Source organism: Zingiber officinale, unplaced genomic scaffold, assembly GCF_018446385.1.
Source record: "Zingiber officinale cultivar Zhangliang unplaced genomic scaffold, Zo_v1.1 ctg71, whole genome shotgun sequence".
NCBI lineage: Eukaryota > Viridiplantae > Streptophyta > Magnoliopsida > Zingiberales > Zingiberaceae > Zingiber > Zingiber officinale.
In genome coordinates this window covers 91,475-118,812 of record NW_024589967.1, presented here as the reverse complement: position 1 = coordinate 118,812, position 27,338 = coordinate 91,475, and the positions used below count along the sequence as shown (strand labels likewise).

At 35.7% G+C, this 27,338-nt stretch overlaps 1 protein-coding gene across 3 annotated transcripts; it reads right to left on the bottom strand.

Moving 5' to 3' along the window:
* Nucleotides 1-590: 590 nt before the first annotated feature.
* Nucleotides 591-27,338, bottom strand: LOC122037656 (helicase-like transcription factor CHR28). 3 transcript variants are annotated; one of them, XM_042597166.1, is made up of 8 exons: nt 26,511-27,338; nt 11,396-11,571; nt 10,816-11,314; nt 10,566-10,738; nt 4,065-4,136; nt 3,912-3,986; nt 2,908-3,808; nt 591-751 (listed from the first exon to the last, which is right to left on the bottom strand). In XM_042597166.1, the coding sequence occupies exons 3-8, from the start codon at nt 11,225-11,227 to the stop codon at nt 606-608; spliced, it is 1,779 nt and encodes a 592-aa protein (XP_042453100.1). In that variant the 5' UTR covers nt 11,228-11,314; nt 11,396-11,571; nt 26,511-27,338; the 3' UTR covers nt 591-605. The 3 variants fall into 3 exon arrangements, with proteins under 3 accessions (XP_042453100.1, XP_042453101.1, XP_042453102.1); XM_042597167.1 differs by lacking the exon at nt 26,511-27,338 and adding an exon at nt 16,814-19,741; XM_042597168.1 differs by lacking the exons at nt 11,396-11,571; nt 26,511-27,338 and having other exon boundaries at nt 10,816-11,055; nt 11,129-11,271.

Genomic DNA, 27,338 nt, shown 5'->3' with positions numbered 1-27,338 from the left:
AAGCAATTTACCTTTATTTGGAATGATGCAAACATTTGCAAGCATACGTGGTTTAGGCAGCCATGGACCCTTCCACACTGCTTATGTGGCTGCCCAAACCTCTTGTTGAACCATTAAATTTGATATAAATGAATCTATAGCAATAACTTCTTTGAAATAAATGTGAGCGCCTAGATTTTCAGTTTTCCTATCATTTTTTTCTCATACATGCATACATTACGTCTTAAATGGAGATCAACCAGTTAAGCATTAGGTTGCACATCTAAGTCAATTGCATATCTCAACTATTGTGATATATTCACTATATATGAGCTATACAAACTTTATAAGAGGTGACTATATCTCCAGCTCACATGTGAAAATAGAACCAAAAAAGCAATCACCTTTCTTTCTTTCTAGCCATATCCCATATTCCCATGCATAAAGTTGTTTCCCGAACTTATGGAGAAGAAAGTAACAGCTAGCATTATTCTACCAATTATGAGTTAGCATTACAATCTAAATAAAGATAAAGGTCAAATTTCTCTTTTATCAGAAATCTGGTGAAAATACAACCTAGTACGATCTGTTCTTCAATTACATTGAATTGCACAATAACTCAACTATCAAATGAGATGTACCTTGAACTGTTGCCGTGAATCAGCCTCCAACTTTAAATAGAACTCTCGTTCTTCATGAGAAAATTCTACTTTTTTCAAGCAAATTGACTTCGGCGGTAGTTTAAGAATTGGCTCCCCATCAATAATTGTACCTACAAGGCAATTTAGAAGCAGGAAGCGAACAATAAGCCATAAACTAATGAAACAAAAGAATGAACATAACGAAAATTCTATGGAATTAGATATAGGCAAAACATAACTATAAAATCATTTAAATAAGAAATGAACAAGGGAAATAATTTTTTAAAAAAATAAGGGACTCAAAAATGGGAAGGTGAGGAAAGACATTGGTATAAGAGAGAACCATACCTTACATGCCAAACACAACTACAACAATAAAATATAGCTAGAGAAGAAAAGAGATGCTTTGACTACACGGAGGGAAAAAAAAAAAGATGTTTGTCAAAACAAATGCTAGATAACAAGACTGGAGAGTGTGCATGGTAACAAATTGGCAAGTAACAACCCTAAACCCAGTCCATGACTCTATTGGATCAAACCTAATCACTCCTACCCCTTGTATTGTAAGATTAAGCTCCTAGGATTACATTGAAAGAAGAAAGCAGCTAGACCCACTGTTACAGTCAAAGCAATTGTTCTGAACCTTCTAATTCTGTTTTTTTTTTTTTTTTTTGAGAAACCCATCACTGTTACACCAAGTCACTACAGTCAAATCAATTGTTTCGAGCATTCTAATTTTATTTCTCGTGAAATCCATCAAGGTTGTATTCTCCCTCAATTCACATTGCATATAGGTTTACAAAAATATGTTGTAATACAAGGTTAAATTGCCGATATCCACTAGCACCCTTCTTACTAAACAATCACAATCTAAACCTAAAGCAGTAATGCATATCCGTTATAGATAATATAGAATCAAAGCTCTCAAGCCACCACTTTTTCATGAAGCAGTAATGCATCTTGAATATGTGAACCAATTTTCCCTACTTTTTTGGTCTATCAAATCTTGGCTATACTTATGCCCCACATGTAAGGCAAACATGATGGTTTCCTTCAGGCAGAAAATTTGAACTTGTTGCTTCTTTCTCCACTGGATGCTAATCACCTAATAATCAATTTTATATGTTTTTGAATTGGATCGCAGGTTGGCTCCTCCTTTGACTTCCCTCCATGGACCCACAAATTTGTGCAGTTTATCCCTTTCTAAGCAAATCTTCAAATGCATACACTCATCTGTATTGCACACATGCTCCCAATGATAGCAGCAACACTTTGGTTTGTCTTTCTAATGGAAAGCAGAGCAGTATAGTTGTGGTTATGGTAACTGCAATTTTCCATCTTTAACTTCTGTGAGCACTTTAAGATTGTGGGACATTCATAGGCATCACTTCAACATGACAACATATCCACTTGTCCCCTTCAACATTTCAACATAGTACTTAGGTGGGTTCTCGTGCGGAGAATGAAACCCTTGATGGCCTCAAAGCAAACTTAAAGGCAGCCATTAGGAAGTATAATATAGTCATCCACTTAGCTCGTCACTTTGATAAACCCCTTTAAAAATTTTGAAAGTGCCTCCTCACCCTTTCATTTCAACATCATCAAGCTATTGATTTTGCAGGCTATCCTATTATTGCCAACAAAGTCAATGCCTTGAGAAAATTCCTTAAAGCTATATATTTCCCCAATGGCAACAAGGAGAACAAATGTGTGACTCCTCACGGTTGTATTAAAAAAATTCAGCACATCAAGAATTTACTATTCCATGCAAATATATATGGGAATGAAAAAAACAATCACGTTCTAACAAGTCCATGCTCCCATTGTAGGTATCCATATTCAAAAAATTCCTTGAGACTTGCTCCTCAATCTCAATGAGTGAAAGTGACTCAAACTTTAAATACTTACTTCTTGTACCTCACCTCTTTCCATGTTCAAAGTGTTGGTGTCCCAATGTTATCATCCAATATGGGTACGGAAGAGGTAGATAAAAGTCCAACTATTAGATGATGAGAAAATGCAAGGTATTATTTATGTAATGCATACAGATAAAATACTATAACTGTTAGCCATTGCTAGGTCTTTCACATGAAGATGTAAGTATAGTCCATGATTTAGTGACCAAACAAGAAACCTTGTGTAGAAATTACAATAAAGAAACCATTATTGTGTTTTATGTATCATCTTTCCAGAAAAGGAATAACAAGAAAAGATCTAATCAACTAATGAGTAATGACCAATATATGAAGCTTACATAGTTCCAGATAAATTTATGTGAAGAAATTACCTTTGGTGCGTCGAAGCAGGACTGTTTTTAAGACAGCCTGAAGTTTTTTGTATCCACTACTCGCATTTCTAGATATTGGATGTTTTATAGAAGCGCAGAAGGAGCTATATACAGAATAAGGATCATACTTCAGAAAACGGAAGTAGCTGTAGAGATCATCAATTGTATTCTGCATCGGTGTCCCTGATAAGCACCATCTTCTTTTGGCCCGAAGACCACAACAGGCTCTAGCAACCTGAGTTCTATGATTTTTTATAGTTTGAGCTTCATCTAAGATAATCCTAAACCACCGAACTCTAGCAAGAGGACCACTGCCAAAGTCAAGAAGAGACTCTTTTGATTTTTTCCCTTTCTTCTTATTATTCTGTTCATTGGAGGACTGCCTCCTCTTTTTGTTGGATGAAAAGTCTGGACATAGCCCATACTTATCATGGTTCTTTTGCTCTCCTTCATCATCATCAGCTATAGGCTGTTTTGGAACTTCATTAGTCACAATTGAATAGGTGGTCAGAACAACATGGTATCTTGTTAGTTCATTGGGATGCTTTGTCCGTGTACCTCCATGATATAGGAGAACAGATAACTTTGCACTTTCTGGAACTCTTTCATCCAACTCTCTACCCCATTGCCGAAGAACACTAGCAGGGCACACAATCAATGTACCTCCAGCTGGCCTGGTGTTGCTTGATGTGTTGATCATTGAAGAAGTCACTTTCTCACATTTAAGATCACTTTCTCTGGATTGTAATTTTGTCTTATCCGCTTCAGTAACCCCATCATCATCCTCATCTAGATTTAAGGCTTCTGGTTTTACACAATCTGAAACATCTGATGTAAATTTTGATTGTTGAGCCATTTGCTTTTGTATCAGAGCTATCATGGATATAGTCTTACCAAGGCCCTGTTTTTAAGATAACATGCCATCCTTTAGACAGTCGTGCTTAATAAAATACTATTCTCGTATTAATTAAATGTGAATGAGAAACTAAATCCACAAAAATGACCTGATCATCTGCAAGAATTCCACCTGTACAATGTGTACTTTTCTCCTTCTGAACCATCCAAGCTAAGGCTATTTTCTAATCAACATGATGGTCAGTATCCAATTGTTGAAACACAAGGAAAGTAATTAATAAGGTTGCACATCCAGTAGCTACCTGATGCTTAAAAAGAGGAACAGCCAAAAGACCCTGAGGCAGGTCATCCTCTAGCCGTGGTTGACCAAGATTCTGTAGATTATAAAGGGGGAAAATGGCAGTCATTTTTCTTAAAATTGACAACCAAAAGCAAAGTTTAAAAGTTTCTAGCCATGCTGAAATTTTGGTCACTGACCAGAATGATACAAACGGACCGTTTCCATTTTGGTGTCACACCATTGTGCAAGAGTGGTCTCAAAATTCATTGTCACATGACTAACTTTACTTGTTGTGATTTTTAATAAATTATTTTATTATAATTAGTTATTTACTTAATAAATAATTAAATTGCCAATGCATAATTATTCATATCAATCTTTATACTTTAAAAATTCTGGCAATCAATTAAGCTTTAGCATTTGTCACTTGTAAGTCATATAATTCTACTTCTTTCTTTAGATAATGATTTATATTTATAATCTAGTAAAACACTGAAATAAGCAACCAATAAAATGAGACATTCTTTGGTCCTTTATAACTGAAGCATGTTTTCCTTTTGAATTTTGCAACATTGGAGCAACCAGATTTGATGACCCCAAAATGTATTACCTAGTATCAGAGAATATAGTCACTTCCCAATATCATTTTTCAGACAATCTTGAAAATAGTCACTTACCTCTAATACCTAGTATCAGAGACTCTCAATCAGAGGGAGAAATACTACAAATTAATCACCGTGATCTGAGTTCTGAGCTTCAGGTTCATACTAGGAAGAGATTTCATCTGAGAAGTAAAGACTCGAATGTCAAGCTTGCACAACACTAGTTTGAAAATCCGAGCTCTAGCACCGAAATTTCAAGTAACTCTATCCCAAGTCCAGGATTGATTCCTCCCATTGTGTCTAATTGTTCACCTACTATTTTTTATCTTGATGTTCCTATAGCAATTAAAAAAAGGTGTCCGAAATTGCACTAATCATCCTATTGCAAATTATATTTCCTATCAAAAACAGTCAAAAAAAAAAACATAAAGCTTTCACTTCTAGGATTTCACACTTGTTTGTTCCAAGGAATATATAAGAAGCTTTAGATGATCCGCGTTGAAATTAGCAGTCATGGAAGAGATGAATGCTTTAAGGAGAAGTGGCACTTGGGAGATAAGTTGATCTACACAAAGACAAGAAACTAGTTGAGTGTACATGGGTGTTTATGATAAAATATAAAGCTGATGAAAGCATTGAAAGGTACAAGACTAGACTAGTAGCTAAAGGTTTCACTTACACTTATGGGATTGACTATCGAAAGACTTTTGCTCCAGTTGCTAAGATAAACTCTATCAAAGTCTTGTTATCTCTTGTAGTAAATTCAGATTAGCATCTACATCAACTTGACATTAAAAACGCATTTCTCAATGATGATCTAGACAGCCGGATTTTAAGAAGAGACTGGGTGGTGAAAACGCGAGCAAATCAAACAAGGCATTATATGGACTCAAACATTCACCAAGAGCATGGTTTGAATGCTTTCAAAAGGATGTTATTAGTTATGGCTTCTTACACAGTCAAGCAAATCACATAATATTTTATAAACATTCAAAAAAGGTAAAGTTGCTATTTTGATTGTTTATATTGATATTATCTTAACTGGCGATGATGAAACAGAATTTGCAGTCCTAAAGAAGAGACTCGTAAAAGAGTTTCAAATTAAGGATTTGGGAGTCCTCAAGTATTTTCTCATAATGGAATTTGCAAGATCCAAGGGAAGTACATTTGTTAATCAAAGAAGATATATTCTTAATCTCCTTAGAGAAACAGGTTTGCTTGGGTGTAAAACGGTTGAGACTCCGATTGAATCTAACTTGAAGTTACAAGTTGCTAAGTTGAAGAAGTGAAGATCAGGGAACTATATTAGAGACTCGTAGGAAATTTGATTTACTTGTCTCATGCACGGCCTGATATCGCTTTCGCAGTTAACATGGTAAGTCAATTCATACACTCACCATGAGCAAAACATTTCGAGACCGTCTATAGGATATTGAGATATTTGAAAAAAACTCCAAGGAGAGGTTTATTATTTAAGAAACATGGGCATCGTCAAGTTGAAGTCTACACAGATGTGTTACGGACAGGAGATCAACATCAAACTGTTGTTCCTTTGTTGGTGGGAATCTAGTTACATAGCGAAGTAAAAAACAAAATGTGGTAGTCAGAAGTAGTGTTGAAGCATAATTCAGAGTTATTGCCCCTAGAATCTGTAAAGTGATGAGGATCAAAAGAATTCTTGAGGAATTGAAGCTTTCTAACTCAACTCCTATGAAGGTTTATTGTGACAATAAAGCTGCTATTTCCATAGCTCATAATCCGGTTCTTCATGATCATACAAAGCATATAGAAGTGGATAAACATTTCATCAAGGAGAAACTCAACTAGAATAATATGCATATCTTCCAACAAATGAACAATTAGCTAATGTACTAACGAAGGGACTACACAAGAAACAATTCGTTAAGCTAACTAACAAGCTGGCTATGGAAGATATCTTCAAACCAGTTTTTTTTGGGGGGGGGGGGGGGGGGGGAAATTCTGTCATTAAAGTCCTTGATTTAGTCATAATTTCAGGAATATTCCAGGATCGTTTCTTATATAAATATAGATTATAAAAGATATATAAATTAGAAAAAAATAGGAAAGTATAATCGGTCAAATATTAACTTTATTTAGTTTCTTTTCATTAGTTTCCTTTTCTATCGTAAATTCTCTCTATAAAAGGAGAGACTTGTACCTATTCTAGTTAAGTGGAAATAATTATTTTCCTCATATTTTCTGTCTTATATAATTCTAACACAATAAAACACAACTAGACAACCCATAACACCTTACCATTGTGCCAGCTTATGGAACAAAGAAAAAATTGATTGATGTTTAGTGATGATGACGATGACAAAACACTGAAAGAATGGTTACGAAACTTCAATGATATTGATGGCAATTCCCTAATGGTAGACTTCTTAAATAAAAAAAAATCAAGTTGATAAAAATCTTCAAAAAACTTTAATATATTCTTATTCTTTAACTCTGCTGAAATCGAAGATATTGTATGATTCTACGAGGATGAAATAACAACTTGTGAAAGCTTGCAGAGTAAAAATTGAAAAATTATGATAAGTAATCTTGTGACAAGGAGTTAATAGGAAATAGAGACAACATAAAGTTTAATATTACTCCCAAACGAAAAGGAGAAAATGTCAGAGAGAGGAGACTGAGTAAAAATCCCATAGCTACCAAAGAGAGAGTGAGATTTGAAGTCTCTCTTAGTCTCTTGTCCTGAAATGAAATGTGTCCCTGCAGTATCAAGCAATGTTCAGCCCTATGTTGAACCTAACAAAATAATAATAATAATAAGAAGAAGAAGAAGAAGAAGAAGAAGAAGAAGAAGAAAAAAAAAGGAAAGAAAAAGAGAGAGAAGGATCTCCAATGAAGCAGTAAAAAAATGAGGAGTAAAAAAATGAGGAAGAGAAATTTATTGGGAAGTTCACTGGATTTTCCACGCTGCCGTCAAAAGCTTCACCAAGGTGTCATGTCTAGGCGCTTGCATGGAACAAGTCTCACCCGATATGGTATTGAGATCTAAATCTATGAGAAAGAGGATATTAAGATGGAACAAAAATTGATACATCTTTTTGAAAATGCAACCTAAGGAGATAAATTATGATACCAAGTGTCTACTCTAAGAGAGGAAATGTAAGCACAAAACTAAGTTGTTGATCATTTTATTCCTCTCTAAAAGGAGAGAGGCTAGAAGAGATGAAAAGTAACTAGTTTTATTATGACTCATGCACACAAGAAAAATAATAGACTATGAGATAAAATATAGAGGAACATAAGGGAAAAGAAAAGAAAATTTTGTACTAAATAAATGCTTCCAAATTCCAATCTTACCTTTTGTTAACTATTCTCATACTTTTCGATTTAAAATTCTTTATCTAAATCCATTTTTGTTGTACCAACTTTTTTAAAATTTTTACTATCCCCTTTTTTAATCAACCCTATCTTTCTCAAGATTTCACATCCCATTCCTTTTTCTTTAAAAAATTGTTATTTTTACCCTTTTATCTTTTTTTTCAGATAGAATTGCAATTGAGCTTATTGGATTGGTCCTTATTGGACCAGTATTGCTCAGGGAGAGTTGTAGGGGCTAGGGTGGGCACATGATTATGATGCAGTCCGTTGAGGTTGTGATGAGAGCCTCCACCATCTAACTCAAAAAAATGACTCCATCCAAGATCTAAATGAGCCACCCTTCGTTGTCAGATTGATGCCAAAGTAGGGAGAAGCCGATAGTGGGTATCTATTTCTTTGGTCTTGCTGCCCAAGATTTTGTGGTAGGAATGAGGTCGTTAAAGGCCAGGAATTAAACATTTGATGAGAACTAGTAAGAAGAACCAACAGCTGTCAAGAAACCACAAGACAAGTAGCAAGGTGAAGATCTTTTGAGTGCCTAGGATGATCTAGATTCAGTGAAGGGATTGGAGCAAAATGATTTATGGTTGTGGATTACAAGTCGACATTTTGTAAAGGTTGAATATGATCATTGACTACTCTGGAGGAGCAAACCATGACGGTGTCAAAGGATATGTTTGTGATAGAGAATGGATCAAAGATTTGAGAGGGAAAGCAACTCAATCAACAATGTGGTAAATATGGAGGGTGGCAATTACCTAAGATGCAGTTAGTGAGAGGGTAGTTGTTGTAATAGGATTGAAGATGAGATTACAATTACAAAAGGTAAAGGGATTGATGCCAACACAGAGTACCAACGAAGCACTATGTTGAGCCAACAATGTTCTCGATGAGTAGTTCACTGACCAAAAGAATTATGGTTTTGCAGGAGTAAAAGGGGGAGGAAAGTAGAATCTTATGTCAAGATAGATGAATGATGAAAGGTCACACAAACACATCCCACTCCAATAACCCTAGGAATAGTCTCATTCTAATATTATAGAGAAAAAATATTCTATTATTCTTCAATAAAATAAACCATTACACCATATATATAGATATATATAGGACGCTAATATAATAGTCAATAACTAACACCATAAGTAGGACTGAACCAATCATATAACTATAATAATATCTAATAACTCTTAAGAATTAATAGCCAGTATTTGCAAATGGGAATCATCCTATTCTTTGTAGTTTTGACACCCAATGCTCATGGACTAGTCCAATGCATGACTAAACCATAGGTAAAGCCAGTTTGCAGACACAATATTTAATTGCCGTCATTGGACAAGTGGAAACTGATTAAATGAAATTAGAATTTAATTGTCACTACAATAGTTTAAATTTAAAAATACAATTGGCACAATGATGAAGTGTTTTCTAGAAAAGTGTTGCTTGATTGATGACAGTTAAAATCAATCCACAAACTCTAATTTACTAACCCTATGTTTGGATGGGGTGAGGGGAGGTTCATTAATGGAAAGGGAAGGGAGGGTAACTTCCTTACACCCCAAATCAGAGGGTAAGAAAATAGGTCATTGGAGGGGTAAGGGAGGGTAAAAGTTCCCTTTATCTCTCCTCACCCCCTTCCCAAACAAGGTTAAAAGTTACCTTCCCTTTAGTTACCCTTCCCTCACCTCCTCCCAAATAGACCATAAAGCACCAATTGCTTTAAAACCACAACATAAGTTGATTTTGTGACCTCATATGCATATGCAATGAGCAACCACAAGCTTATGACTGCACAACGATTATGCAGATTAAACCAATCCCAAACTTATTGAATCCCGATCTCATCCCATGTTAATATGGATTTGACTAAACCAATCTTGCCAAACAGACAAACAAATGTATAATATGTATTGGAACAACAAAAAAAATCTTCTGAATGCATAGATTAGATGATACGTTTAGTGTTTTATGTATTGATCAGATTCATATGCAAAATATCTATAGGAATTTACAGGTTCTTAGAATGATTAATTTAATTGTTAAGTAGTAGGTGGAACATTTGTTGATTGATGGGGTTGATCAGGTTAATATATTTTATAATAGATATAAACTCTTTTTGGCATGATATTACACATTCTTGTCATTATAGTTGATGTTATTTTATTTTAACAAAAAAGATTTTCTGCAGTAATATGACCTATATATGATTTTTAAACCTTGATGGCCTCTTAACCACACAACTAACTGCCCTAGCAATGCACTCTAGCACATGAAAGACACAGATTCAGAATTTTGGTAGCTCTCATCATACAGAATCTTACAAGATTTTCATATTATAATGTTGCATCAGCCAGAGAGGCATTAACCATCTTAATGGTTTTATATTAACTTTGAAGTGAGGTAAGATTAAAAGAAATTGGATGTGAAACCATTCATAGCTTCCAAAAATTGTACGAGAACAATATCCTTCTTATTTCCTAATATGTTTTTACCTGATGATTAGTGTGAGGAAAAGAACCCCATCAACAGAATATAGAAAGCAGAAATAAAATGAAACTACATAGTACCTGCAAAGCTTCTTGATATATATGCCTTTCATCACGCTCTATGTGCCTATCACCTCCTATGCCCAAGTGCTTTTGTACTTCACTGGTGCTAGCTGAATACAAACTGCTGATAGATTTTCCATGAACCAGGGATGAGGGCTGCATCCAATTCGTGGTAGCTCCATGTATAATGTCTACATATTGAAATAATGCATATCAGCATGCATATGATACATGAGATACATTGTGATTAAAACCCAAGCATTACTACCTCTACTCTCCATTAAAGTGTTTGGCAATTTGCGGAACTTCTCATCCACAGACTGTGATGGTTTAAACCTAGTCAAAGCATTGATTGAATTTCCTCCAGCAAAAGATGAAGGCCCAATTACACTATTTTCACCTTTTGTAGTCTCACCATTTCTCTTAGTTTCCATCCTACTATCAAAATTTGGTCTTGTAAAAGAATGCACTGGCTCTTTTTTATAAGACTGACTTGTATCTAGCATGCCTGATACACCTTGTAGTTCAGTTCTGTCTATAGAATGGTTATTCCCTGTGGTGAAACTTTGTGCACTATTTACCTGTTGATCCTCAGCTTCGTCAATTAAGGATGTGTCTGATAATCCAAAATCAAAGGAACCATCTTCACTAGTAGATGACTCGATCTCAATGACATCCATAGACAAAGAAAGTGTTCAATTTACAGTTCCCACAACAGAACTTAAAGATTGGCTCTCTGTTGTTCTAATTTTTTAAAGACTCCAAACCTAACAAAAATGATTTGTTAGACCTAGTATAACCTTCCGGTGTTATGGAAAATTAACAGAACAAAAGCATTTAAGACTTACTCATAGAAATGAAGTACAAATGTCTCCCTTAGATCCACAGTTAAGCAGTGCTGCATCAACTCCAGTTAATGTGGAACAATTATTTCAGAATGAAGCATCTAAAGGGACAGTTGGACTTCATAAAATTCCATGAAGAGTCAAAGTTGGAAGGACCAATAGAAAGTCAAAAAAGCAGCCTATTGAAAAATAAAAGAATCTTTGCTTTAGAAAACTTAGTGCCCAACGATGAATCAATTCCATGAAGCTTCAAGGAAACATGCTAGAAGCTATCTCTAATGCAATAGAAGCATATAACATTATCTTCCATACAACTCTTACATTTACAATAGCATGATATTTACAAGAAAAAAAATAGCCAATATAACAAAAACAATTTAATTAATTTAAACATTACATATGATTTAGCCTTGCATAGAGCTCAACAGACCAATAAAATTTATATAGTCAATTTCAAATAGTTGGGACAAACACAATTTAATGATGATGCCAACGACGGTATATTTAACAGAAAATCAAAACTCAAAATTTTGTTTTGGATTCAATTTTTCACAATGAGTTTAGGTTATGGATAACCCCAACCAACATGACCCAAATCTACTGCCTGGTTCAAACCATGAAGTTAGAATGATCCAAAGTCACAGGACTCCACTAGTCCTTTTTTGGAACCTAAGTTTATATTCTTTCTATAGGCATTTTAAAAAATTAAAAATAATAATAATAAAAGAGTAAGCTTGTTCACAAAGACTGCAAAGAGTATTTGCTCTGAACATGTAATTCAATTGCTTTACAGGAACTAATCTGCATTCGCATAGTTTGAACTTTCAATCCATTTAGTGGTCTAACATGGTGGGTCACCCAAAACAAAGACAATAAATAGTGCTTTTAACAATTGACATTTGACAATGACATGGCTGCCTTCTTCTAGCCATCTTAATCAATGTTTTGAAAATCAAAGCATTAATTGTAGCAGTCAAGGGGTGGAGTCAAAGGAGAACTGACTAAAATATCAACCAAAGAAAAAAAAAAGTTCAACCTATTTGGTTGACCCAAGTATAATTGATTTTTATGGGTTTAGCCAATTCTTAACTGACTAGGTTTAACTAGTGTTTCATTTTATTGTCTAATTTTCAATGAACCTGGCTAAATCAGTTGATTCAGTATTATTCTAGTAGCATTGATCTACGAATAGGTAGGAAGAAGTAGAAAGAAATAAGGAAGTCATATGAGAATAGTTTGGTGATGGATATAAAATGGCAAATTTCCCAACAAGCGTACCTGCATTTTGGTTTATTCCAAACACACACCCCACACTTTACCTATGCCCAAAATAGGCACACCCCAAACTGTCAAATTGCCTATGATCCTGAAATGCCCCAAAATAATTTGGAAGGCACGGTATTGTTTCTTTATAGAAGTGTTGCAGAGTGCAGACGCAAATTTTTTTAGTTTTTAGTAAATAGAATATATATAAATTGGAACTATTTTATTTTCCAATAGTGCATACAAACTTAATCTGAGGCTTGAAGATGATGCAAATGATTTTAGTAACCTAGAAAAGTGCAATTGAGAGAAGGCAATTTTTAACTTTATATCTCCTTAATTTATTATAGTTGGGGAGGCAACATTGAGATATATAAGTCCATGGAGTTAATTGCATTACTTTACTAGTGTATTTTAGAAGAAGTTAATGATTTTATTAGTCTGAGATTGTTTCCTACAATCTGGCTTGGTTCATGTAGCATGTAACCATTAAGGAACCAACCCTATAGTAATGCAAGACAAATGCAGTGGCAGTAGGAAGTTTGCTAGCGATCAAAACTTTATTGAGAAATTATTTGAAAATTTCCCATCTGAAAAAGTGCAAAAAACGATGTACTAGCATCCACAAAACCAAGTAAATTTCCCTTTCAAGGAGTAACAGTTTAATTGTTTAAACTTTCAGATCATTGGGGCTTTGGATCCAATGTCACATGATCTAACCTTTTTATAATCCACTTCCCAAGGTGGAGACTCCTCGAGTGGAGGAATCACAAAAGCCCTTCCATCTGAATCTAAAGCATTTGAAAATCATGTGAGTAGGATATTACTCTATCCAAAAATTAGCTGATCACTGTACAGAAAGTTCAAAAGATAAAACAGTTATTGTAATGATCAAAAAGAAAGAGAAAAAAAAGGCATCAGGATTGAGCCTGCTATAGCTACTCAATAGGTCAATAGAGAAAGAAGGTAGAGTAGTCATATGGACAAAATGTAGAGGATCTAGGAATGTTAGAGGCCATAGAATTGAAATTGTATTTGTATTTAATAATATCTTCAACATAAGATGTGATGGGATAAGATTCATCTAGCTGACCTTGATTACATGCAATGATTACAAATGAACGAGATGTTGATATGAGTCTGTTATGGTTGTCCCAACAACCAATAGAGCAACAAGGAAGAATAGCCCATATGGACTGAAGTAAAGGCAAGATCAAGGTTGTCAAGATTAAGAATGACGGTAGATTCATAGGATCATATCGCAGAATTGTAGTTGTCCTCAAACATTTGAGCAACAAATAGTTAGACTCATGATTTGTTCTTGTAAATAACAAGATGGATAGAAACAGAGTTAGATAGATGACAATGATAAAAGTTGAAATGATTTCTTCTTTTTTTCAAGTTAAAGATGTTCTCGCATAATCAAAGATGATATGGTATACAAAAAATGGTGTACTTTTGGTGAATGTCAAGCTTAAAATTGTTTATATAAACATAAATATTTTTCAACAGACAAGATTATCAAGATCTTACGTAGAATAGTGAGGGAACATAGAACTAGAGAGATTCTCGAGATTCCAACCCAATTTAGATCCCGCTTTGGGTCTAGATCATTTAGGTCAGCTTGGATTGTAAGATCAAAAAATTTTAAGGTTTAGATCACAATCTTGGCAACCATGGGAAGGATGCCACTCCTTTATAAGTGAAGGTTATTAGGAAATCTGAATCCATCTCAAAAGATCAGGTATAAAAGTGGCACAAATTGGCTAAAAAATAAAGGTTGCAGTTCCTTCTTCAAAGGAGGAAAAGGGTCAACAAAGAGGAGGTGGTGGTGGTGGTGGTGGTGGAGGAGGAGGAGAAAGAAAAGGAGAGATGGGTTTATTGAAAGAAAAGGCCATAACAAGATGCAAATAAAAGAATAAACATCAACTCATCTTAAAATTTTCTTAACCCAGAGACAATAAATGAAGAAAGCAAACACGCTCACCCCATTGAAGATTGCAACCCAGCAAAAGTAAACGAAAACCATAGCTGAAGATAAAAGAGAACATGAGATTGGAGGAAGAAAACAGGAATTGATAGGGACAGAAGGATCTTTCAGGTAAAAAAAAAGCCTTCTTACAGATGAAACAGTGGTACATTCTTTTAGTGGGATAAACGGATTCCCTAAGTTTCATTGGACCAATTTACAAGTTGGTCGAAGCTGCTTTGATTGCATCGAGGGCAATCTAAGGAGTCCATGATAGTAAATCCGTGTTTTGGGCAAAAATAATTTTGTGGGGTGAGAGTTTGGAAGAACAGAAACCCAAATGCATCAAGTGGAGAGAATAAAAGGGCATTTATTATCAAATGTTTCTAACTAGCCTCACTGTCAATTCCCAAGTCTTGAAAGCATTGACATACTTAAAGAGAGAAAGAAGGTGGCAACCATACTATATAAGAGGAATGAAAGACAAATTTGATGTGCCAAGACTATGACCATTGACTTGACACTTATTGACATCTCAGAGTCTCATGTGACAAGACTATTTTTCTACATTATTGTCGTGTATTCAAGTCCACCTTGGTTGTCCTTAACTCTTTCTACAAGAATTTTCTTTTGGTAAGTCAGATTTTACTCTCTTCAACCCCTCTAGTTTTATCATACAACAGAAGACTCATTGTTTCCTTCTTTTTATAATCATTTTAGTTTATTTCCAATCTAATAGGTTTAATTTAATGCCTTAATATATTAGATTTACTTTTAATGGGTTGGAATTTACTTTTAATGGATTGGATCCAAGTTAAAATGGTTTTTATTTCTTTTTTCAAAATTGTATAAATTTGTAACGAATCGCATTGAATTGGATTGTCATCGTCCTTCTAAATTTCAATTCATATGTATGGTGAATACATGTGAGTTGTAATGTATAGTATGAAACAGAATAGTGGATTGTATGAGTCTAACAACTCTAAAACATGGACAGCAATGGGATGAATTTTTTCGAGTGACTGTCACAACCTGACCCATTTAAATGGGTTTAGGTATGGGTATGCTTAAAGTAGTATAGGTATGAGTAACTTAGTAGACACTAGATGGTCATTCTTTAATGATGAGTATTGGATAGTTTTGGACTTAATGGCTGGAGTAATAGATACCCCAATAAATTTAATTATTTTATAATAGATATGTGTATATTCTTTAAATTTCTAGACTTTATTTCTTTTAATGCATTTTAGAGTCAAGTTGTGTTTTGGTGGGTACTCATAGGCACCCTATCCATTTGATCAAGTATGAGTATCCATCTAAACATTATGGGAAAGTTACAGGTAGAGAAGGCTGGGTACAATTATCAAGTGTGTTAAATGGGCATTTGTGAGCTAAAGAAAATTTCAAGAGTACTTTACCCTTTGCCATCCCATTCAAAACTTTAAAACAATAATTTCCAGTTATTAAACTCGTCTCAAATAAAAGAAACTAGAATTATCATGATTTGCCTATGTGAAATATGGAAGAATAGAAGTCCTTTTGAATTACCTATCATATGCATTTCAATGAAAGGTAGTTATGATTTTCACCTACTTGGGACAGGCAGCTTCTTCTTATCATTGTCATAAAAGGTTGTACTTAAGCAAGAAGTTAACCACAATATTCAAACAACTTAGTATTTGTTATCAATGATTAGCCAATTTTTCAAAGTCTAAATGAGCAGATCTATGTTTCTCGAACTCCAATTGCTCCTACAGTCATACGTCCTGTTCACACCGAGTGCATCATTATTCTCTTTTCACATCCAAAACATAAGTATTCGCTGTATCATGGTAACATTCTAAACTTTTGAATAATTATAAATCCAATGTTAGATTTGCTACAAACAAATGCGTTTTTGAACTCTGAAAACCTACTCTCTTAACAACACCATTTTGCAAGATAACCCGCCGACCACATGAACATGTATCGGCATATTACCCAACACCAAAGCGAAGAAACTAATTAAACAAAGAAAAAAGAGAAATTTCGGTACTTGTCCAAAACTACAAATGGAGCAACGATAAACAAGTTTCAGATCAAATTCATTACAGAGCAGTGATGCTAGTTCAATCCAACAAAATTAAAACTGTATTTTTCAAACGGCATGAAGAGAGAAGGAAAAAAACAAAACCAAGATTAGAGCAAACCTTCCGTACACCAAGACTCCCCCGAGTTCTCTCGACGACACACTAATCGGAACCCAAGGATCCCCTCAATCAAAACTCACCTGATCGAATCCGATTTCGACGAGAATCGCACGACCAAGCAAACCCTAAAACCTCGAGAAAATCGAGGTTCAAACAGTGGGTTGACGAGGAAAGATATCGAGATTGAAGTTGAGAGGCGAGAGAGAGATTCTGTCTGACTGGAACTATCGGAGCCGTAGGTTTAGAAGTCCATCCAACATATTGAAATCGAGCAAAGTAGGGTCGTGATAGGATCCAAAGTTGATCGAGCAATCAGATTCGCTCCACATCGCCGTTGATGAAAGATTGAGTTAGGGTGCAGTTGGCGGTCGCTGATTGGAAGAAGGGAAGTTGTGAAATTTCAAAACGTGGAGCAGATCCGAAGAACACCACATGAGGTGTCTGCGGTAAACGACGTGAATTTTAGTCCCTTGATCAGAAAACACGTGTCGTTTTCTACGGCGTGACCGAAACGGCGCGAGACGACGTGATCCCGAACAATCTGAGTCGTCCGTCAGCAACCATGAGCATGGCAAATTCAATATCCAATTCAAATGGTGAAGGAGATAAAATAATTTTTAATCCGATTAAATAATTAGATATGAGTATTTTTAAATATAGGTATAACGTTGATATGGTAAAATTTTACTTATATCATGTCCGATGCTCAAAATATGAGCAGAGATCTTCAAGTCTATATTCAGTTGATCAGGATTTTGATCCTATATAATGATAGATAGATTCAATGATCTAAACAGATGGGAATCATTGAATCCTGCTTATCATTGCCCTTGGTTTAGGAGCGGGCAGGACCAGAGGATCCCGTATAAATGCATGCTCCCCGACTCTCACTTTGTGACTGTGCCTAATTTTCACGATAATAATGATCCGTCATTAAATTTAATTATTTTTCTAATGTAGCAGCACCTATCAAAGTTTTTAAAAAAACTCTAAGCTTCTTTCCCTCTTAAAACCTAAATATTTCAAACAACCATTCAAACTCCCTCATTTCCTTCGGTGCCGCGACTATGCAGAGCTAATGATCACCGTCTTCATCGCTCAACTCCCTCGGTGCTGCATCGCCTCGCTGAGCCTGCATGTCGTTGTTTATCTACAATGTGTGCCCCCATGTATGTATCTTAAACATCTTGTCACTCCATCCAAATGCTACAGTTGATAGCAGATACAATGTCATAGCAGCAATCAAACTGTAGTTACTACAACGTTTTTGTTTGTGATCCTACAAGAACGTTATAGCAACTACAATTTAATATTTTAGTCTAACCACATTGTAGCAGCTATGGTTCTGTAGCTACTACAACTCTCTTAGACTAGAATGTTGTAGCAGCTACCATACTATCGCTGTTACAATGTGCTTAAGCCAAAACATTGCAGTCTAATCACGTTGTAGTAGTTGTAGCTACTACAATATTCTAGTCTAACCACATTGTAGGAGTTATAGTTCTATAGCTACTACAACGTTCTGGTCTAACCACGTTGTAGCAGCTACGATTCTGTGGCTACTATGATGTTCTAGTCTAACCACGTTGTAACAGCTATGGTTACATAGCTACTATAACACTTTAGACCAGCATGTTGTAACAGCTATGAAAAAAATTACTACAACATGCTTAGGCAAGAATGTTATAGCAGATACGGAACCGTAGCTGCTACAATATGCTTAGACCGCACTAATAAATGTTGCGCTCATTTTATTATTCAAAACTAACATTATAATAGGGTCTAGTGCTTGATATTAAGTATTTGTTTACATAATTAAATGGCGTCTATGTTAGTGTAAGTCTTAAGAGTCAATCAAGAGTGGATTGACTTAGGACATATTGTGTCACATTTCATTAATAAAAATTAATGGTTATTATATTTATTTCAGATATGTGCCAGATGAATAAATATAATAATGTCCTAGGATAGTATGTTAAAGTCACTATTCTTAACTATTCCTAGTCAACTGGTTAAATTGATAGTAAGAGCCTGTAGATATATATAGACACTGTTCTTAATTATTCCTAGTCAAGCATTAATATGCAAGGATAATATTAATGCATTGAGATTGGCATGTAAGGCAATTGACGACTTAATCCTACAAGTCATGAATATGAGATATCACGTTGACACATGGGTATATATTAGAGAATATGTACTGAATTGACCCATCATGAGAATGTTGCGTGGATCTTTATTAAATATTTTCATAGTGACTATTGGTATGAATAGTCCTTAGGCCTGAAGTCACTACGATTTCCAATATTAAGAGTTGGAGTTGTGTACTTTGGTATCGACAAGCGTCACTTGTAACAAGATAGATTATAAAGTCAATTACTGATATGCAATAAGTTATGCAGAGGAATGTGAGTGATGTAGATGTGATTTATATCTTCCCTATGACGGAAGTGATATCTTTAGACCCCTTGATTAAGTAGGACACAATAATACATGATTATGCTCAAATTAGTCAGTATGAGATATTGAGCATATTTGATTGAATGTGTTTACCTAAGGATCAAGAAATATAAAGATTGATAAGATGATGACACGATCTATGCATTATTGATCAATCTAAATATTAAAGATAGAAAGGCTGAGTCATACAAGATAATAGTCACAAAAAGATTAAGTCAAATTTTGACATTCTCGTCATTTGGGTAGTAATGATACATTGCTAAATGTCACTCATTGTATATCTAAAATGGTTTTAGATGCATTATCAATGTTATGAGAGTCTATTGGGACACACACAAAGAACACGTTGATTTGAAGATGGATTATAGGATTAAGTCTAATCCAAATTTGACTTATTGAGCTAGACTCAAATAAATTTAGACTAGACTAATTGACTTATTGGGTTAATGGTTTACTGGGTTAATGGTTAATCTAATATATTAACATCTAACCCATTAAGATTAATGAATATTAATAGAAATTAATATATCATTAATCAAAAGGAAGATCAAGAGATAACAACTTTGTATATTCATTGGATGAGTACAAAAGTCATTTGTAAAAGTAACCTTTAGGTGAAGTAATGTTTTTGGCAAAGTAACCTTTTAGTGAAGTAACCCTTTTGGTAAAGTAACCCTTTTATGAAATAACCTTATATAAGTGAAGTAACCTTTTGGGTGATAGTGACTTTTTTAGTTTTTGCTCTTCTTCCACTTCTTCTCTTTGCCAAAAATAACCTTGTGTAGTTGCTAGCATAACAAATGTTGTTTCTTCTCCAAGTCATGAGTTCATGAGACTGACAAAAAACATGTTCGTATGGATTCTGTAGAGGCACGGACATGCTGATTGAGTTGAGATCTGCATCTGAATCAAAGTTATTGTTAGGAGTACTAGTTCACGCAACAAAGGTAACTATTCTATCTAATAGAATAGGAAAACGTAATATATAGTATTCACGAGGATCTCTGGAGGAATCATTTTTTCATTGTGTTATGTGTTGTTTTATGCATAAGATCCCTACAGTCTAGTGCTTCAACCTCCTTCAGAAGCTCTATTTCTTGTGTATATCGTAAAAAATTATAATGAAAAATGATGTCCCCTCAGTTTAAGTCATTTATATTATAACTACAACCAAATGAGCGACAGATAGAGTTGATAAGTAGAAGCTCATTTGTTTGAGCCCTAGACATACCATAAAATACAAACATCAAAGGTCTTGTACAAAATATATTTGATAATTGAGACTATCATGCTAAGTGAAGTAACCTTTTGGGTGATAGTGACTTTTTTAGTTTTTGCTCTTCCTCCACTTCTTCTCTTAGCCAAAAATAACCTTGTGTAGTTGCTAGCATAACAAATGTTGTTTCTTCTCCAAGTCATGAGTTCATGAGACTGACAAAAAAACATGTTCGTATGGATTCCGTAGAGGCACGGACATGCTGATTGAGTTGAGATCTGCATCTGAATCAAAGTTACTGTCAGGAGTACTAGTTCACGCAACAAAGGTAACTATTCTATCTAATAGAATAGGAAAACGTAATATATAGTATTCACGAGGCTCTCTGGAGGAATCATTTTTTCATTGTGTTATGTGTTGTTTTATGCATAAGATCCCTACAGTCTAGTGCTTCAACCTCCTTCAGAAGCTCTATTTCTTGTGTATATCGTAAAAAATTATAATGAAAAATGATGTCCCCTCAGTTTAAGTCATTTATATTATAATTACAACCAAATGAGCGACAGATAGAGTTGATAAGTAGAAGCTCATTTGTTTGAGCCCTAGACATACCATAAAATACAAACATCAAAGGTCTTGTACAAAATATATTTGATAATTGAGACTATCATGCTAAGTGGGGCTATCATGCTAAGTGTTTCATCTTCAAAATCAGAAGATTAGATTCACAAGAAAAGATTTTGCATTGATTGTCAGACTTCTAGATCATGGCGATGAAGTCCTTTTACATTTGGATGTCTCCTCCACCCCCACTCTACCTTCAATATTTCATAGATCGGGATTATTCAAAGAATGACATAGAGAACAAGCTGATCAACATCAACAAACAACCAAAACCATTTCCTAAATTTAATATTTTATTTTGACAACTTGTTATTTTATATTTTTTATATGCATGCTATTTAGTACTACTAATAGTATATCTTGACTATGAGTAAAGTCATTATTTGATTGTGTAGATGAATTTAAAGATTTAGATAAATATAATTCATGTAAAGCTGTATATAACTACATGGTGGCAAAAGGTGAATACGCTCGCCCCCAACGCCCCCGCCAACCCATCCCAGGGCCAACACGGAGGAGGTAAATCACGGGCGGCTACTAGCCTTAGAATAGTGACACTGTATATAACTACACGACCCCACAGACGGAGGGCATAGGTGTGATGCTCTCTCAAATGCCCAAGCCACGGGGGTTTAAGGGAAATCAAACTCCAATGCTAAAAGGATTTGCACACCTACTTGCTGTAAGTTGTTAATTTTATTGTAACTTCATTGATTCAAAATTTATAACCATACTTATTATATTGCAGATTTAGATGTGTGAACATGTTAGAATCATAAAGCCACACAAGAATTTTGCCCTTCTAAGAAAATGTCGACGAAACTTGATAATCTCACGTGTATCTACAATAAAAACCATGATTTGTCAATTGTCTTCATCAAAAATAATAGAAATTTTGGTTCCATTAGATTTATAGGAAAATTTGCTATCAATTTATTTCTTAGAAGATGTTGAAGAGTAAATTAATGATCAAATTGCATAAAACTTTATCAATGTTTCTTTTCTTGAGCAGGCAGAGGATGTTCAAGAAGAGCATATAGCAGAGGATGTTCAGGAGGAGCATGTAGCAGAGGATGTTCAGGAACAAGTTGAATGTCAATGTTGTAAAGTACAAGATGATCAACTTGTTGAGGTACATTTTAAAAACTAAGTTAGCGATGGAAGCAAAACAACTAAAACTGGAAAAACAAAATCAATACGGTCGGTTTTACTTGGGTTGGAGCCTTCGGTGACTCCTACTCCAAGACCCAGGTCCTTCAAACATTTCCGATGGGTAATCCACTAATCAACGTTTCTTTACAAAAAAAAATAGGTTGGTAACAAGACTACCAACTTTTGAATATGATATGTAGAAAGAAAGCAAGAATAAAAAACAACAATTATATGTTACCCAAGTCTATACTCGTTTGAGCATGTAGCGGCATCTTGTCATTCTTGTTGTTGGTTGCTACTCGGAATATCGTACTGTTCCCCTGTATAAAAATTTTGCACAAGTCTTGAACCTTTCCTAACAACCTATTGTGTTTTTTAGAAATTAAATTAAGAATCCCAAACAGAACTTAACATTATTGATTCCAAATTTAATTTATCTGTTCTTAAAGGTTTAGACTTGGATCGCAAATGATGCTTCACATTCTTAATCCAAATCCACCTATGTTATAAATTTGATTAAATATTTTATTTCAAAGATCGACTTCCAGGTTAAACATGGCAAGACACTAGGCCTTCTTGGTTATGGGAATATTTACCACTTCCTAGACAAAGCCTTTCAACGAAATTCAATATTTAATCTCCTTATAGTAACCCTGGGTTTAACCAATAAGAACAATCGAATCACAAGATCGAAAAAACAAAAGAAACACAAACTCGAATCATAAATTCAAAACTTAGAAACGTTAGTCTCTTGTGTTTGGTATTTCAAGATCTAAACAAAAAGATGAACTAGTTATGATGCGGAAACTAATAACTAGTTATACCTTTTGTAGCTTATAGACCTCACGATCTTCTATCGTATTCCACTTCTTATCTCGGACGTCGTGTGGGTAACGATCTACCGAGACGAGAATCCACCCAAGCTTCCTTCTTCTCTAAGCAAGTTTCGGCCACCACCAATCTTCAAGAGATGAAGAACTTTCAGCCACCAACCAAGCTCCAAGGGATGCAAAGAAACAAAGCCTCATATCTCTCCTTCTTCCTCTAACAAGATCCGGCCACCAACCAAGCTCCTTGAGACGAAGATGCCACCGGCCAAGGAAGAAGAATAGGAGAAGGAGAAGGGAGAGGGGCCACCACCAAGGAAGAGAAGAAAGGAATAATAGAAGATATGTTGTTGTGAGGTGAGACACCTCTACCCTCTCTTTTATATTCCTTGGTCTTGGCAAATAAGGAAAGTTTTATAAATAAAACTTCCTTATATTCCTTGCCAAAGTTTAAGAAGAAAATTTTAATTAAAAATTTCTTTATAAACCCTTAATGGCCGGCCACCACCATCTCCTCCAAACAAGGAAAGTTTTAAACACAAAATGAAAACTTTCTAATTTATTTTTGAAAATTTTTAAAATAAAAATTTCTCTTTTAAAATTCCTTTCATGGTTGGTTACAAAAGGAAAGTTTTATAAATTAAAATCTCTCTTTTAAAACATGTGGATGATTACAAAAAGAAAAGTTTTATCAAAAATTAAAATATTTCTTTAAACTATAAATAAAGAAATATATTAAACTCTTTCCTTAATCCTTTGTAGAAAGCTATAAAAGGAAAGATTTAATTTTAAAACTCTCTTTTAAAATCATGTCTTCCACATTAGGAAAGATTTAAATTTAAACTCCCCTTTTATTTTATTTTGGCCGGCCACCTAAGCTTGGGTTCAAGCTAGGGCCGACCACAACTTGACCCATTATGCCTTGGTTTGGCTGACCCTAGCTTGGTCTCCAAGCTAGGCTTGGCCGGCCACCTTAAGGTGGGTAAGAAGTTGGGTATAAGACTTTATAAATAAGAGGCTACGACAGGGACCGAGAGGAGGAATTTGTTTTGGTCTCCTGATGAACTTGAGCTTCCCGTGTTCGCCCCGAACACCCAACTCAAGTTCATCAATAATAACTCATACCACTAAAGAGTTATTATTGAACTACCGCACCAATCTCATATTACTATATAAGCTCCTTCTTATCATGAGTGTGTTAATCTCCCTGTGTTTAAGATATCGAATGTCCACTAATTAAATGAGTTACTGACAACTCATTTAATTAATATCTAGCTCCAAGAGTAGTACCACTCAATCTTATTGTCATGTCGGACTAAGTCCACCTGCAGCGTTTACATGACAATCCTTATGAGCTCCTCAAGGGAACATCATCAACCTAGATTACTAAGACACAATTTCATTCTATAATCAACAACACACCATATAAATAATATCATTTCCCAACTTATCGGGCCTATTAATTTTACGAACTAAATCACACCCTTTGATAAATTAAAGAAATAAATATTAAGTATACATGCTTGTTATTATATTATGATTACGAGTATGACTTCCATAATAATAGAGGTTTTGTTCTTTTATATAGTCAGTATAAAAAGAAACTTCCTCAAATGGTCCTGCTCAATACACTTATAGTGTAATAGTGTAATTTTATAGTCAAGATAAACTAATACCAAATTACACTGCGACTATTCCAATGGTTTGTTCTTTTCCATCTTAGTCGGGAGCTACTTTTATAACTTATAAGAAACCGATAACATGATCTTCGATGTGACACCACACACCATGTTATCTACCATATAAATTAATTGAACAACTACACTTAGCATATATATGTAGACATTTGACCAATTTGATTCTTTATTTCAAATAAATATTTACAAAAAGCTAGGTTTTTAGTATACACTCTAACACTTGTGTCATTGAGGCTTGAATGCAGTAAAGTAGTAGTGTACAATCGGAGCAAACAGATGGTCGAGGAAGTACGTCAACAAGTTTTATTTTAGTTTATACATTTCGCTGGTTGAACAGGACTTTTAAAGACTATTGAGGGTGCCTACAACCTCATTTGAGGTGCCTCCAACTTCAAATGCGTACGTCAACAAGTTTTATCAATGCGTATGATGTCAATGATGCGTCCTGGTCACCCCTGACGCCAGTCAGTCATCTCACGTATAAATGGTGAGACCGAGTGGGTAGGGTTGTGACAACCGTGCACTCTATCGTCACTGCTCCTGATGAGTGACCGAGTGGACGGGATGCTGTCGGAATACACCTATCCTCCTACCCCAAATCATAAATGGGGGAGCGCAATGCTCTCATCTCCCGGTACACGATGACGGGGAGGAATCTCTGCCGGCTATCACGCTGCGTCACACTACCCAAGAGCGGACCAACGGAGCCAAACAAAGTCCCTACTACAACATATTCTGCCTGAATCGACCACTAACCCATGAGTGGTGATGTGTGCAGATCCATGTAACTGGCGATGTGCTCAACAATAATGGAGTCGACTATCGCACAGCATGCAATCATGATGCATGACAATATCCTGATCATCATAGAAAAATCCATATATATATAATATGGGTACCACAATATCAATAAGTCAAATTCACGGATCCAGGGTATACTGGTCCTCTATGGTATAACAACCTATATCCTAAACATATCCCCCTCCATAACATATGTACCAACAATATGCACAGATTAAAGAAAAAGGGTCTAGGTACACAAATAAGATATGATATACAAATAGAGGTACACAAGTCAGGTATGGTATAAAAACCTAGGTATCAGATAATCTAGATACACATACCAGAAAATAAAATCCAAAACCTAGTCCTAACCTCAGTAAGGTATGGTATGTCACTTACTCTAGGAACTAAGGTACTCATGGCAATAATCATGAAACATAAACATGGATACATAACAAACGGCCAACAGATCATGCTATGGTATCAAACCGTGACATATCAAAGCAAACATGATCATTGCTTGCAGCTATAAAATACTATGCATATCCAATAGACAATATCATAAAGATAAGTCAAGAGGTACCCGCCTCCAATCGATAAGGTCCAATCCGATCCAAATTTGACGTCGAGATACTCATCTCGAATCAACCTCTTGTAATCACATTTTACAATTAATTATATCATTAAATCAAAATGACCAAATCCTAAACCTATTAGAAATAAATCATAGTGAATCAATCCAATAGATCCACATCCCCTTCACAATTCACCACATATCACCAATTCCAACACATAAGCAATTATGTATGTACCAATTCCTACCTAAATCAATATGTATCATAATCATGTTCCTTACCTAAATTCACATGATCATCTAACCAAATCCTCCAATTCGGAACATGATCTACAACCAATATTCAAATACATCTAATCCTTACCTCAAATCACAGCTGTGCTGGATGGGAGGGTTGCTGTTGGGAACCAGGTGTCGCTGGACAAGAATAGCAACCTCTCAGCAAAGACTTCTTGACTCTTCCTCTCCAAATCTCGTACCCTTGATCCACAACCAGGAGGAAGAACATACACAACAAAGAAACACAACAGGGAAGAAAATCAGAGGAGAAGATCACTGATCCACTGCAAAGTTCGCGGCTGCTGGACCCGGGTGGCAGAAATGGACTGTCGGATCCCAAAAAAAACACCACAGATCACCACTTCCTCACCAACCCGTAACCTTCTTCCTCTCCACTGGTCGGAGGTGATCAAGAATCCATCGACAGTGCTAGGGTACGGTGAAGTCAGCTGCCGGTGCTAGGGCACAGCGAAGAGGTTCTGTGCGTCGGCGTCGGCGCGATCGGGTGACTGTGAACCCAATCTAGGGCATAGCAGTGGTTGGCGTCGCTAGAGGGGAGAGGGATCGGGGCTACTCCGTGCGGCGCCGATCTAGGGCAGAGGTGTCGTGAGGGAGGAGGAAGAGGGATCGGCCAGGGCTAGGGCTCGGATGTCGGCGGATCGGGCGCAGGGGAGAGAGATCGGCAATGGGCGACTCGGCCAACGGTGGCTCGCGAGATCGCTCCGCAAAAGCGACTGTCGGAAGAGGAGAAGAGTCAGGCGGAGGCGAGGCTTTCCCTTAGCTCTCGTCGGTCGGCGGCAGAGAGAGTGAGAGCGTTCGCGTGAGGGAGATAAGGAGAGAATCGGCGCCGATTGGAGGAGAAGTTAGGGCAGGGAATCGGCGGGGAAAGAGGACTCGACGCGAGTTCGGGGAA